Source organism: Centrocercus urophasianus, unplaced genomic scaffold (genome assembly GCF_019232065.1).
Source record: "Centrocercus urophasianus isolate 14NV4802_14NV808 unplaced genomic scaffold, USGS_Curo_1.0 seq_25, whole genome shotgun sequence".
Lineage (NCBI taxonomy): Eukaryota > Metazoa > Chordata > Aves > Galliformes > Phasianidae > Centrocercus > Centrocercus urophasianus.
The window spans coordinates 3,368,711-3,384,126 of record NW_024884811.1 but is presented as its reverse complement, the minus strand read 5'-3'; the positions used below and the strand labels follow the sequence as shown (position 1 = coordinate 3,384,126).

At 35.5% G+C, this 15,416-nt stretch overlaps 1 protein-coding gene across 1 annotated transcript in view; it reads right to left on the bottom strand.

Annotated features, from left to right (window-relative positions):
• Window positions 1-15,416, bottom strand: part of SV2C (synaptic vesicle glycoprotein 2C) — a 64,541-nt gene that overhangs the window by 36,221 nt on the left and 12,904 nt on the right. Inside the window, exons 2-3 of the mRNA XM_042825817.1 lie at window positions 9,653-9,833; window positions 1,159-1,310 (exon numbers count right to left, since the gene is read on the bottom strand). Of these exons, the coding sequence (XP_042681751.1) occupies window positions 1,159-1,310; window positions 9,653-9,833 (333 nt within the window). The remainder of the gene's footprint in view (window positions 1-1,158; window positions 1,311-9,652; window positions 9,834-15,416) is intronic.

Genomic DNA, 15,416 nt, shown 5'->3' with positions numbered 1-15,416 from the left:
AATTTACTAATTTAAAAAAAAAAAAAAAAAAAAAAAATCCAGAAAACTTTATATATATAAGCACTGTGTCTTGCCAGCAAAGATTCTTCCCTGATTTCAGCAATCCAAAGCCAAAAGCCAAGGTTAAAGACAGAGATTCTGGCTGCATGTACAGTCTAAAATTAATTTTAGTGCAAGAGTCTACGTATTTGATTGGTCTGCATGGTTATAATTTATTTCTGGGCTCTAGTGTCTGGTAAATGTTCCAATCACTCTGGGCAAATCTCCTAAATTTTTTCCTCCCCTGCACAATAAATTTTGATAAATGTCATTTCCTGGCTTAAGAAAACTGCTCTGCATGCTACCTAGCTCACAGAGTTGCTCTACTTGTCTTGAAGAATGCCAGCAAGAAGTGCTTACAGAGCCTAATTTTTAAAAACCACTGAGAATTCCCAAAAGCCCTTAAGACCTATAGGAATTTAGTGCCTCTAAAAGGCAGAAGCAGGAGACTGAGTAGATCCTCTACCTCCACTTAATGTTTAATTATGTCACAGTAGTAAAGAGGCCTTTCACAAAGTAGTTTACACTGCATGTTCATATAATTTCAGCTACAGGAAGACTTCTGTCATATTTCCCCTCACTTACCCTGACGATATGTAAGTGCACTCTATTTGATTTCTCTTATTTGTACATCACTGTATAGCTATACTAAAAACATTCAGCACAGCTTTACATTCACAACTACTGCCACAAACGTTAAGACATTCTTAATTCTTCTTTCTTAAGGGAGAGTAATTGAGATTCTATGTGTTCCAAACAAACAATGTACAAAATCTAACACAAATTTGACACTCAACATTTCAAAAGATATTTTCTCTGAAACAAGTCTCCATATCAGCTGTTTTCTCCAGTTTCAGTGGTACGACTGACTACCTTTCTATTTGTCCAAATTTCCAGAAATCTAAAGAATCTGACTAAGCATGGATATTTGCTAATTTTTACTCTGTAAGGTATTGTTATTTAGCGTATGATCTATTCTCCTCACTTCCCCCAAAATACAGATTTTTTTTTTTAAACGGCAGAATAATTATTTTGAGAACTGACACATTGAAGTTATACTTTAAAAGCTTTACTATTTAATTAGGAGAGAGAGAACTTACAAGGAGATGTTTGCCTTACCATAATGAGGAATGATTGCCCAAGCCATTGCAGAAGCATAGATACCACCAATCATCCAAAACATACAGAGCCAACTCAGGTGTTCTCCTCGTTTCTCCCGAGCAAGCACTTCCGAAAAATAGGAGAAGACTGTTGGCACAGCTCCACCAATCCTAGAAGGAGATACATACCATGTGTTAAGGGAGAAAGTAACAGCCAGTTATAGTGAGAGCTAGGACACAGTTAGTGTCATTTAGAACCTAAACTACAAGCAGATTTCTAGCAAGGTTGTATTTTTTTTTTTAATTGCACCATGTACTGGAGAACAATATGCTTTCACCACCTTGGATGCAACTTTTGTGAAAGATTTCCTTGAAAACTGCATATACACTTCAGTATGTTCAGTGATTCAAATGGATTGCCAATGTGCTGGCCTTTGGAACAGAAACCAGCACAAAGTGCTAACTTTCACACAAATGCTGCAATCGTGGCCATCTATTTTTGAGCGTCAAAACATGCTCCGTTTTACTGAAATTGTTAGTAATTTTCCCAGAGGATAACAGGTATTTCTCTAGGTCTTCAGTCTTCTGATTTAGGCAACCAGGAAGTGACTAAATGAGAACTATATTACTAGTACATTTTATTCCATTCCTATTTAAAAAGATGTAATTTGCTAAGCCTGTGCTTGCTGTCTACATAATTTCTGTAATGGAAAAGTCAGTGCATTCATATCATATTCACAGTTTTTAATACAGTAAAAATAAACAGCATCTAAAGGTCAGCTGGGAAAAAAAGGATCTCAATGTGGTTTTGCAAAACTTGTGTAACTTAAATATGTACCAAGTTCCAGGTAACCTTTTACTGTTTTTACCTCTTCACTACACAGCACAAGCTTGTGTAAGCTATAATTTCTTGCTGAAGTAAATATCTATGAAGTTGGAAGAGATACACTTACATAACAGTTCACATCCTTACAAGAAGCAAAGTCTTGCATTGTTCAATTTTTGAACTCAACTTTTAAAGATAAATGTGTATTTATGCTGTCATTTTGATGATAGGTAAACTGGGAGTAAAACCAAGGATCTTACAACAGATTAAAACAAATATTAGAAAGGAACATATGAATACAGAAATGGAACTTCAGTCCTAATAAAAATCAGTTCCATGTCAATGCTGTCTACTTTAAGATACCTTCTGGTACAGCAATGAAATACTGCATTGAGCAGTTACATGCTATTCTATCACTTCATTCTGGGTAGCTTTTGACAAAGTACTGCCAATCAATTCTTACCTTTACAATTAATGTTCCATTGCTGGGCCTGTTAGCTCTAACATTCTGCAAGTTCTACAAAGAGGTGGGCAGTATCTCATATTATTTTCATGGTTAGAACACTGAAATTGTTTTGGCAGGGTATTGTCCTCCCTTGTAAGGAAGAGTGCCCTAGGAGGATATCCTGGAAGCTTGGGAAGAGGAATGGTAGAAGCAACATGGTGAAGAAAAGGACTGTGGCTCATTTTGCTGTAACTGGGTACTCCCTGCCCTCAGTGTTATTCTAGGGCATGTGGGCTCTCCTTTTCCCAAGGCTTAAGTGGATTACATTAATAACCTCTTACTGTTCAGGGCTCAGTCATAGCACTGAATTGCATTCCCACAGTATTCCTTCCTCAGCATCCAAGGAGGATCCATTTTGACCAGGGTGGGGTTCTTTCTTTTTTTGTTTGTTTGTTTGTATGTTTTACTTAGTTAATTGTTTTTTCATTTCAAAGAACAGTTATCCAGGGAAAAGTGACAATATATGAATAAGAAACTAATTCAATTTCTGATATCAGAAAAAAACATCCAAATTGAAAGCCATGCCTTTATAGTGTTATTTCTGAATGCTTTCTGTTTGTGGTTTTCTGTGAAATCATGAGGAGGAGGCAATCAAAATGGGATTTAAATGACATACCACAGGAGAGCAGAATTTAGTGAAATAAATAATAAACTAAGGTACATTTGCATTTTTTGTTGTCACAAACAAAGGTGATAAATGTCTGCTAACCTATCTTCATAGCTGTGATTTGTCACAACAGATTTTGGCAACTGCTCAGTGTCAGAGCTAGAATAAATGAAAACAACATTTAGGCGAGGCATTCAGGAGCCTCTGGCTTCAGGGACCCTTTTTTTATTTGCAGATTCATTAGCCAAAGAGGCTTGAAATGCCTCTTTGAATAGAGGCAATATAGGCACATAGGAATAGAGATAATTAGGAAAACAACAACAACAACAAAACCCTTACAAAATACTAAATGCACAAGCAGGATGGTGTTCTTCTCCTGAAATATCTTGGCTTCTTCACTTCCAAATCTGGAGAAGATTCAGGCTCAAAGACTGTTTCTGTGTATGTTGGTATTTTGCAAGTTTTCACCTTATTACTGATGATGTAATAAGTCCACGAGATCAAAACACACTTGCTATTCTGCTTCCAATACTTGGAAGCAGCCTATCACCTTCATTTCTCCACTCACACTTAATAGATTTTTATACTCCCACTTGCACAAATTCAATTAAAAACATCTTTGTTGTTTTCCTCCTAGAACATCCGTTAGATCAGTAAAATATGTGAGAACAAGCATCCAGATCAACTCGTTCACCTTGTGAACTGATGGATAATGCCCTATAAAACAGCAGCATGATGTAGATCACAGACTGTTGAACATTTCACAGAGTATACTACGTATACTAGAGATGTCTTCCAGGTACACATATGATCCATACTTTAATAATAGCAAGAGTCTCTGAGATAGTTTCACGTGATTATTTACAGATCTCTTAAATACTGTCAGTTCTGATGGAAACTGATAAGTAAATAATTAATTACTCGATTTTTTCAACATCAGTAAAAAGAGTTAAGAGAAATTTGATGTCAGATACAATCATATAATTACAAAGAGTTTTCTTGCAGTACCTGATCAGCTAGATATGTCAGATAAGCTGCCAGCATTGATAAGCACAAAGTCATTTCCACATCCACAGAGGCATTACTAGCAGAGATAGAGATGTGATCATCCCACAGGCCACAACTGAAGTTCTGGTCCCCAGACATAGACTGTCTGGAGAGTGGCAATAGGAGAGCTATAAAGATGACCAAAGACCTGGAGAATCAGCTCTATGAAGAAAGGATGAAGCAGTTATTTCACTCTGGAGAAGAACAGGTCCAGGCATGACCTTATCACAGTATTTCCACAATTGAACAGTGGCTAATAAAAGAAAGGAGTCACTCCCTTCACTTGGAGAACACAAGGGGCGATGAGTACAAGCTGGGAAACCTGGGAAAGGTTTTACCATTATGTAAAAAAGACATTTTTTACAATGAAACAAATGGCACGATTTCCCTACTGGTGTGATAGAATTCTTTTCAACAGAGACTTTCAAAATGTGGTTGGACAGGGTACTTGTCCATAGTTATATCATCTAGTCTCTCTTTCCCTGTGAAAGGTTGGATGTAATGATCATTCAAAGACCCTTCTTTTCAAAGACTCTTCCAACCTGGGATTTTCTATGAGTTTATGAAGTCTTGATCTTTCACAAACCTGATTCTCTCTCTTTTTCATTCCTCCTTTCAAATTTCTGCTTTCTCTTTAGGATTATATGTTGTATAGGCTCTCTACCTTGCTTATGTGTGTCAGTTTTCCAGCATTTCTCTTCCTTTCGTATAAATTTCCTTTCCCATCACAATCTTCTCCTCACACAACAAGCCACTTTTCTACATGCTCGGTCAGGTTTACATTATTCAACCTTTACCCACGTCTGAAGAAGAAAGGCTTGGAACCAAATCTATTTGAAAAGCTCAGACCTGGCCAACTTCTTTCTTGGCTTGTCTGAGAAACATATCAGCTCTTTTGGCATACACTATCAGCTCTGATGCCAGTAAACTGCAGAACTGTTCATTAGCTTTCAGAGTACACCTTCTGATAGCCATGGGTGGGAGGCAGCTGGAGATTATAGAGAAATTAGAGGCAGAAGGATTGTAACAGGGTAGAAGACATGTCAGAAAGAAATAGAGCAAATGAGCATGAAGATAAAAAAGATAGCTACAACATAATAATGAATACTGATGACACACAGAAGGAGCCTGTTCGTTGAGATCTGAGGATCTTGAAGGCAACAGCTTGTGTAGTTGTGCTGTGCAACTGCGTGGTGTTCACATGGCCCGTAAATCTACTAGAAATTTTTTGAAGATCTTGTGTGTATAGACCTGTCCTTCCTGTCCTCGTCATTCAAAATATGGGAATATAGAAAAGTATTAGAATTTCTTGCCTCTGTATGTAATGAACAAAAATAGCGGTAAATAGCCATTTGGCTGGATTTACATGGCCAGTCATCTCCAACATGTTATTTAAAATAAGCCTCATCCCACAGTTCTGTATTTTTTGTAACCATTGTCCTCCACAAAGGTGTGAAGGATTTGATTGCGATCTGTTCTAAACAGTGAGTTCAATATTATTACCATGACACCAGTACTTTGTGCTAGATGCTGATAATGTGGAAAGAGTACTGCAGGTAGCTTTGCAGAGATGTTTTCTGAGGAGTAGCTAAAAAAGAAGTCTGAAAGGGTGTCTAACATTTTTTGGAAAATAAATACTACCTAATAGTTCAGAGTGAGAAAAACTCTCATACTCAGGCAGGGATGGATTTTTAGTTGCATAAGTTGACCATATCTAAGCCATGTTTCCTAATATTTCTGTGGATCTTCAGGAGAGATTCAGTGAAACTTGTGGTTTTGACAATTTAAAAGAAATCTCTGTAGTCTGGACATAATGTTTAGTCTGTAAATTAAGACACATTTGTTTAACTTCTCATATTTCCTTTATGAAACAGAATCAATTTAGGGTTGCCTGAATAATTTCTAAACTGTAGTCAGTCTCAGAATACATATTTATTTCAGTTACCTTTACACTCCATGAAAACTTTGATTACTTTTAGAAGCAATATTTGTGTGGATAAGCATGATACATTTTCCCAAATTCTATCATCTTTGTTTACTTCCAGGCAACCCTAGCATGGGCCAATTTAAAAAAATAGAGCATTTTTAAGAACTTTATTTTGAACTGAGGTGTTGGAATTAGAAAAACTGCGTCTAAAATTATCCAAAAGTATCAAAAGCACTAAGCTAGAAACTAGACGAAAAAAATCCAACTTTCTATAACAGAGGTTAGATAAAATTCTCCGACTGAGATTAATGTTTCCTAGTGGCAGAGTTGAATAGGCAAGAAATCCTCCTCCATTCAAGTTAGCAGCGATATTATAAGTCACGTTCTGCTACTGGAGAAACCTTTTTAGTAGGAAATCATGTCTAAAGCACTCCTAGAGCTTTATCTGTCTTTGGGATTCAATTTCCTTTTGAGTATGGATTTTGGATTAATCAATGAAGGGATCACAGTTATTTTATATATATATATATATATATAAAAAATATTTTTTGTAGAAGGAAATGATTTTGTAGGCTATTCAGCACTTCATTCTTTTCATTAGCTTGAGTTCACTTTTCAGACTTTCATATCCTTCATTGCTTTTTACCCAGCAGTACTCAGTATAATTTATACTGTTTTTATTCCACGCCATTCAGTTTTTGGCAATGCAAGATCTTCAAGATGCAAAAACATGGTCAGAAAGGTATCGTTTTGTTTTTTTCCCCTCAACAGTTCACTTTTATAAATGTATCAACTGCAAGAGAATCTGAGAAAAGTCAGTTTCTCAGTGTTTTCCACAAATAAAATCTTCTATCAGATACTGTTATTATTGATCATAATTCCTCATGTTTTTTTTTTATTTTATTTTCTAGAAGATAACAGTTTAAACTTGATGTACCTAATAAATTTTATAACTCATCAGTACTTCTTAATATTTCATTGACTTTTAATTATCAGAAATTTCCCAGGTAACTCTCTGACCCTTCATAAAGCTTTTTGCCCAGTCTGTGAAGCAATATTCTTTTGCTTCTAAAACATAAGTTATCCATATTTCATAGTTGGGTTATTTAATACATGGCTGGAACAAAGCCCTTTCTGTTGAGAATAGTGATATATATGTCCTTCATTAGGAAAGGGGAATTGACATCTACGTTCCAAAGGCAGGACCTCTGGAAATGAGAAGAGGTTACTAAGAGAATTAAAGTTGAATTCATATTCCTGTTCAACTGAGAAGCTTTCTTCCCATGCAAGCAAGATGTGGATTGTAGTGAAGAATGTAATAAACTCTCAAGATTTCATTCAGACACTATAAGTAAATTCATACTGTGCTACAAGAAGATATGGCATAAAAGCTGGCAAAAACACCTGGAAATTCTTCAGTGAGTGATACAGAAAAGATCTTGTGTTCTTATGCAGTGATTGATGCCAAGTATCTGGAAACAAAGAACTGCAAGATGTGTGCTCTAGCAGTGAGTGTATTTATGCCCTTTTGTCTATAGTGGAAAGATTTTACTTTTTTATCCCTGCAGCGGGAACATTCCAGCTTCTCCCATAACGTGTGGTGCTTGACATGTGATGTGTCTGTTGCTATTACAGCTCCTCTCAATGTAAGATCATATCCAAAGGTGAATTAAAAAAAAAAAAAAAATAGAGGGAAACATAACGTGGTTCAAGAAAGCAATGTACAATGTTTTGTACTTAGGTTGGGTTGGCGTAATCCTATATACATACACTAACTGAGAGAAGAACTTGACAGTAGCTCTGCTGAGAAGGACTTAGGAGTCCTGGCAGATGAACAACTCAACAAAAGGAAGCAGTGTGCACTAGTAGCTTGGAAGGCCAATGTTATCTTGGGCTGCATTCAAAGAGGAGTGGCCAGCAGGGAGAGGAAGGTGATTGTCCCCCTCTACTCTGTCCTTGTGAGGCCCCATCTGGAGTACTGCATACCAGTTGAGAGCCCCCAGCACAGGAGGGAAGTGGAGCTGTTGGAGAAGGTCCCAAGGTGGGCCTTGAGGATGATCCAAGGACTGGAGCACCTCTCAGGAGGAGTCCCTCTCAGTCTGAAGGAACTAGGCCTGTTCAGCCTGGAAGTGAGAAGGCTGCAGGGTGACCTCATTGTGGCCTTCCAATATTAAAGAGAACTGATAAACATGAGGGAAATCAAATTTTTATTAGGGTAGATAGTGGTAGGACAAGGGGGAATGACTTTAAACTAAAGGAAGGGAGATTTAGATTAGATGTTAAGGAGAAGTTTTTTCCCTGAGAGAGTGGTGAGGCACTGGCACAGGCGCCCAGAGAGACTCTGGATGCTCCATCCTTGGAGATGTTTAAGGTGAGAGATGGGACCCTGGGCAGTTTGATCTAGTATTTGATCTAGCTGCCAGTAACCCTGTTTGTGGCATAAGTATTGGAATTTGATAATCCTTGAGGTCCCTTCCAACCCAAGCCATTCTATTATTTTGTCAAGATTTTATTATGATGATTCTATGAAAGCTAGATGTGATGCAAATAGAAGCTTGAGTAGCTCTGGTAAGTGAAAAGTAAGTTTCGTTCTGAAAGTAAGTGAGCAGATGAACATTCTGAATAAGATGAGATCCAAAAATGGAAACTGATGGAAAAACTATTTTCTCATAGAACGAAAAGGAACCTCTTTCATCTTGAAGATGTGAAGGACAGATTCAAGAAATCTCACGGTATTTATGGTGGCTGACATCTAGGATAAAATAGAACTGAAGGAGAGGAAGAGGGTTCTTTTGGATATAAACATTTTCTTCAAAGAAAATAGAAAATGGGAAGTGCCGTGAATCTTTCTCATCTTTCTCAGTGATCTATGAGAAGGAAAATGTAGGAAAGCAGAAGGGGATTTTGTTTTACTTTTCTAACATTTTTGAAAGAATGGATTTTTTATTCAGAGTGCAATGGAGGTACAATTATGGTGGAAACCCTATACTAACATACTTTGGGATCTCAATCTCAGCTTGTGTAAGTTTAAAATTATACAGTTAATGGACAGTGAGCACTGTCTGAAGAATTTTCAAAAATTGAGAAATTATTTAAATTAAAAGTAAAGGAAATGCAGACCCACAAACTTTTTTTTTTTCTTCTGGAAAGAACAATAAAGTTTAGCATGCTCCAGGATCTCCATATTAATTTCACAGACTGCAATGGTGTTATAAAAAACATTATGCACACAAGGACTTTAGATGCATTGCAGATACTACTGAAATCTGAAGTACATTTGTGAGAAGTGCATTATATAGCATACTGAACAGGCAGTACATAGAGAATTTGGTACACAAAGCATTTAAGCAAGTTCATCAAGTTCACAAAATAGTCTGTTGCAAAATAAGAACAGAAAATTTTACTTTTTTCACATTATGTCTTTCCTCTGAAATCATTATCCTATCCCTTCGGGTTTATTTAGAATTGTAATAGCCACACTGATTAATTCTCTTGCTCCTGACACAGACTGTGTTCCTGCATTAAATAATGAAGTTTTGTAAACAGGAAAGTTCTATTAACACAAACAATTGTAAAAGTGAAAAAAAACAGAGGAGCTTACCCAAATCCAGAAAACAAACGACAGAAGAGGAAGAAGCCATAGCCCTGGACAAATGATGAAAGGAAGGCAAAGAATCCATTGATAGACATGCATATCAGGAGTGACTGTCTCCTTCCCACCTTGTCTGCCAAGCCTCCCCAGAAGAATGCCCCCACCATCATCCCAAGGTACACTATGCTACCTGCAATACACACAAAAGAAAAAGAAAAAAAAAGAAAAAAAAAAGAAGAAAACAAAATGTTGTTTTGTGAGCTACATAACTGACCACAATTGACCACACCAAAATAGTTTTATGTATTTGAACGATTTGCTTTCAGCAGTCTCCTACGTTTACCAATTCAGTGGCACAGAGATTAATTTATCCTTTTTCAGTGGGTAGAAATTGTATGCATATAGCTTTGCAAATATACCTAGGGAGAACTAAGTACATTTGTGTCCTATTGTGTCTGTGTCAGCTAGTAGACTGAAGCTTAATTTAATTACTAAATAAGGTGCCTCTAGCTAAAACAAAATACAGTCAAATAAGAGTGCATTGGAGAAAGAATGCTACCATTTCCTCAATAATAAACAGCATTCAAACTTCAAAAATTAAACCTCCCCAGTAGAAATAAATTGTTTGAACATTTCCTGAATATAATTCTGTAGGGGATTAATCACTGGGAATAAAACGTGCTAAATCTAAAAGAAGCTGATTATGAAACGACACTTTCCATTCAAGATCTACAGAACTGAAGATATCCAGCTTGATCTTTTTCTCCCTCTTGCTTCACTGTGCAACTTTATTTAAAAAGGCAGTATCTTGTATACATACATAAAAACAAAAACAAAACAAAACAAAAAACAAAACAGGAAAACATTGGAACAGTTTTGTTTTCAAATAATTTTATGCAGACACATTACCATTTAGCTGAATACACTAGAATGAGATGGAGATTTCTTACTTTGAGGTCGTTTTTTTGGTCAAGTTAATGTGATTTTCAAAGCAAAATTGTTTTCCACAGAAAATATAAACCTGAACCATCCGACCATCAATTTTCTTATGTACGCATTATTTAATTTCTAGAGATGAACCTTCTCTGGCACAGTGGAAGAGAAAGCACAACACATTGACCAGAGTGTCAGAAGTGGTTCCTCAAATTTGGGCAGATCCAACCAGATATGTATTTTGTTAGATACAGGTTTTTAATCCTACCTACTTTTTTACTGAGCTTCCCAGATAGTGTTTTATCTGTCTAATGATTGCTACCATCTTGTAAGAAGAATTTAAATGTAAAGTAGCTGGAAGCAGCTGAAAGAATAGGGATGCCTTGTCCTGTGTCTCTTTTCAGTCAGCCATAAGAACTGACAAATTCCCCAGCTGCTCTATTTGGCTTCAGTTGCTATTGTGTAAAATTCTGGACTCCGAAGAATCACTTCTGCCCTGCAGAAAGTAGGTAGAAGGAAAGGAAAATGGAAAAAATGAATCTTTGGTCTTTGTAAGCTGAGTATTAACATAAAGGTTTCTCACTGGTATTCCAATTCTTGGAATTCCATATATTACATTTGAAGTGCTAACCTCTGAAGGGTCTCACGCATCCCAAAATGTACCTGCACATGTGTACACAGTGTACACACAGTGCTGCTTCCTTACGAGGCATCATTTTAAAACACTTGATGGAACACACACACTGCTGATGTAACACACTGTATGTATTTCAGTAGATTATCGTGTTATTTCTACCACATCTATGACAACTATAAACCTGCATATACACTCACAGTGGCTATTTCAGTGGAATACAAATGTTGGACTACAATTTCTTAATTTTCCTTTCTTACATTTTACATTTTTTTGTAATAATAATTATGTTATTTTTATTTCAAGCAGTACACAGAAAACAGTAGTGTAAAGATGATTAGTACCCATTAGTTTTTTGTAAATTCAGGGTCTCTACTGAGTAAGCAATTTTTGATGCTGTCTCTGAGCCTTAATTTTATATTCTGAAGTATAAGTTACTGTGAAGGATTTGTAAAACCACATACAGAAAATTCTCAATTTAATCTGTAAGAGGTTCATGCAGTCTATTTAGTCAAGAAAGCACATGGAATACTATTCTGAGTAGCAGGTAGACATAGTAATTCAGAAATATGAGTGAGCATGAAATATTCACCATGTATCAAAATATTAATAGCTAATAATAATAATAATAATAATAATAATTAAAAACAAGGACCAGATTTATATCCTTTGCATTTTTTCATTCTCTGTATAATTCAAATAACTTCTAAACAGTGCTTCCAACAGTAATGTAAATCCACATATATTTATGTATGTATGTATGAGTTTTGTATACAGAAGCAGCAAACAGAGCAGATTTTTTTTTTTTTTTTGGTCTGTTCCTATTTGGTCTGTTCAACTTAAATTAAGTCAGCCTAACAAAATTTGTAATTAAAATACAATGAATTCTACCTGCTTCAGATGTCTGGACCAAATGAATATCCATCACTCAAAATGGAATCTTTGAGACAGAGGAAAACAGCTATCACTTTTGCTTTCAGCTGTTGTTTTAGCCGATATAAAAAACAAGAAGAGTGTATTTCTAGACTGTCTTCTCCTTCAGTCCCTAAGGATCACATGATGGATCCACTGTTGATGATCACAGAAGCATTTCTTTACCCATGCAAGACCAACAAATTCATTAAGAAAAGCAGTTAAACGTCTTCTCAAAAGACCTTTTATTGGTGGACAGATTTTTACTGTCACTATGATCTTTCTTAATCAAGGTATATTGATGAGAATACAGGTAAGTTGTGAGGTGGTGAATCACTGGCACAGCTGCCCAGAGAAGCTGTGGATGCCCCATCCCTGGAGGTATTCAAAACCAGGCTGGAATGGGGCCTGGGCAGCCTGATCTGATGGGTGCATTCCAATCCAAGGAATTCTGAATCCAAGTTCAGAATTTGCTGAAATCATAAAACATCTTTGTTCTCTTTAATCTGATAGTTTAGTCCAGGAAGGACATAGACATGAAACAGTATTCTCCCTGGCTAATGGGGTTTGGCAGCAGATCTTCATCAGGTTCTTTTTTCTCATCAGATACTAAGGTACTAAGCACATACAAGCACACGTACATTTTTCTGGTGCTAAAGACACAAAGCTTACTGAAAGGGCTTGACATACTTCAGCTACTATAATATCTCCTGTGGGCAGGACTACTCTACCACACTTCACATAGATCAGTGTTCATAAGTAGTTTAGAAATTATATACAGCAAAGCTGGCATTTATGCATCAAATATAACTTAAATTAGCAAAAATAGTTCAATGGCTGCACTGACAGCAGATCAATTTCAGAAAGTCAACTAAAGTTCTGATATATATTGATATATGTGATTTATACTCTTATTCTTTATTACTTATTCTTTATTACTTCATATCACATACTTGCAGGACATTGGCTTTCCTAGTCTACAATCTCACGTAAGAAATACTCACAGCAAGCCAGTCAAATATTTAGATATATATTTGCACCTATATCTCTGAAATAGTTTATGCATATAATAATAATCTTACTGGATAGTTACATTTCTCATGCTGTATAGAAACATCAAATCCTCCTCAAAAACACTGGAACATAGCAGTTAAATGTTAAATTGAAAGGTAAATTATCCTATTGACTGTAGAATCTTAGAATCCGTATTTATTTTGTACACTACTCATAAATTGCATGTTACATTTTGCATATTGCAGTAATAGTAATTTGTTATAGTAAATGTGTAAAAATTAACTATCTTTTCGTTTGCCGTTAACTTTAAAAACAATAGTCAGAAAAACAGTAATTTTATGGACATATGTATATGTATACAGATCTTAATGTCACATGACATCTTGAGGAAGGTTCTTCCTCTCTTTCTCAGCATTTATTACTGATGACAAAACTATCTACATTTCATTTTCTTTTAGGTACACCACCTAAAAGAAAGTGCCTCTAAAGAAATTCATATAGCACAAGACACACAGCTGTTTTTACATCTAGTATGAGTATAGAAATATATTTTAAAAATAATAAAGTTCATTTTAAAATGCAGAGAAACTAGTGACACGCACAATACATCTTTCATTTTCCCCATGAAGTAAGGAGTAATCTCAAAAAACTCCATCATTTGATGGAAAGTTGCTGAGAAGAAACATATGGCAGCTAAAAAGAAGCATCCCATACTAAGACAAATATTCCCTTCTATTGTTATTCTATCAAGTTGCAAAAACCTGCATCTTCCTCCAACAGCAGAACTTCTACATTCTTCAGTGATTTTTCCCACTGTGCAAATGTATAAAATATACAAATCTTTCTTCTTCATATGAGGAGCAGTCTTTCAACAGAGCAGCCAACTGCCCATGCTTAAAGTTTTCTGAAAGTATATTTTTATTCTGAGACTCCATTGTTAGAGAGGACAATGTAAGCATCTGTTAAAAGAAATTACTTAGTATGATAATTCATTTTGCTTATTTCATAAGAATTATACTGTACTTTAATCTGTATTCTTATTTTTTCAGAGATCTTCCTATACATTATTGCCCAGAATACAACAGCTTATAGTGGAGAGCTTAAATACATATAAATTACATGAGCAAGAATAGCCAAGTTTATCTTTGTTTTCGCTCTGATAAGCAGTGTACCAAGAGATTAAAGATTACAATCATTCACAGCTATAGTTATTATCTATCAGTAACTTCTTTGATCAGAAAAATGGAAAAGGATTGCAGCCAGTAAAAAATGTGCTTCAACCAAATAAGCATCTAAGTAAATTTTCATAAGGGGAAGCAATTAAAGCAAACACTTTCATTAAGATGAGGACAAACGTAAGAAAACTGTAATTACTTTAGAACTGGTAAAAGATCTCTATTTCTTAGAGCTATTGTCTTTACAAGTCTAAAACCACCTGTATAGATCATGTCTTCATGTTCTGTTCCCTGTCTCACTGGTACTAAACCTCCAATATATTTCTCCACAGCAGTCATTCGTTCTTTTCTCTAAGCAGGGCTGGAAGTAGTGTAATAACAATGAGTATGTTTATGAATTGGTAGTACTTTCTTAAGATCTAAATGAATAAGGGACTGAAACACTTACTGTTTATACACTTGAAAAAAAGTGACAGGTACTGCTTTCAAAAACTCAGTCTGGTACCAACCCAGAAATTTCAATAAATAGAAATCAAGTGAACCATATCTGAAACATATTTGGTCCACAGACAAAATGATCCTGTTCTCAACCTGGAAAGAGTAACTGCAATATTTGATACAGGAACTCAACCACGAAAGTCAGGAAAATGGAACTGAAAGCAAATCTGAGCAAAAGAAAGATCACACTCAGTTGACCAGTGCGAATAGGAAATAGAAAAAAAAAGAAAAAAAAAAAAAGAAGTATCTCAATAATTCTATTTGCAAAGCTATTTGCAGTCTCTAAGATATTAGGGAAAAAAAAAAAAAACAACAACATGATAAGCAAATGAGAAAACTCAGAGCAAAAGATCTATAATGCTATGACAATCATAATTTGAAGAGAAATTTAATTAAAGGAAAACTGCCATTAGGTACCCAAGTACTATACCTTTAAAGAGAAGAAAAAGAGAAGCTTTGTGAATAATGAACAAAGATGTAGCAGTGAAAAAATACAATACATTAAATGGAAATTTAAAACAAGCAAACAAAGCAAAGCAAAACAAAACTAAGAAAAGTGACATTGATTCCATCTTTTTTCATTTTCAAAAGAATCAACTCCAAGTTT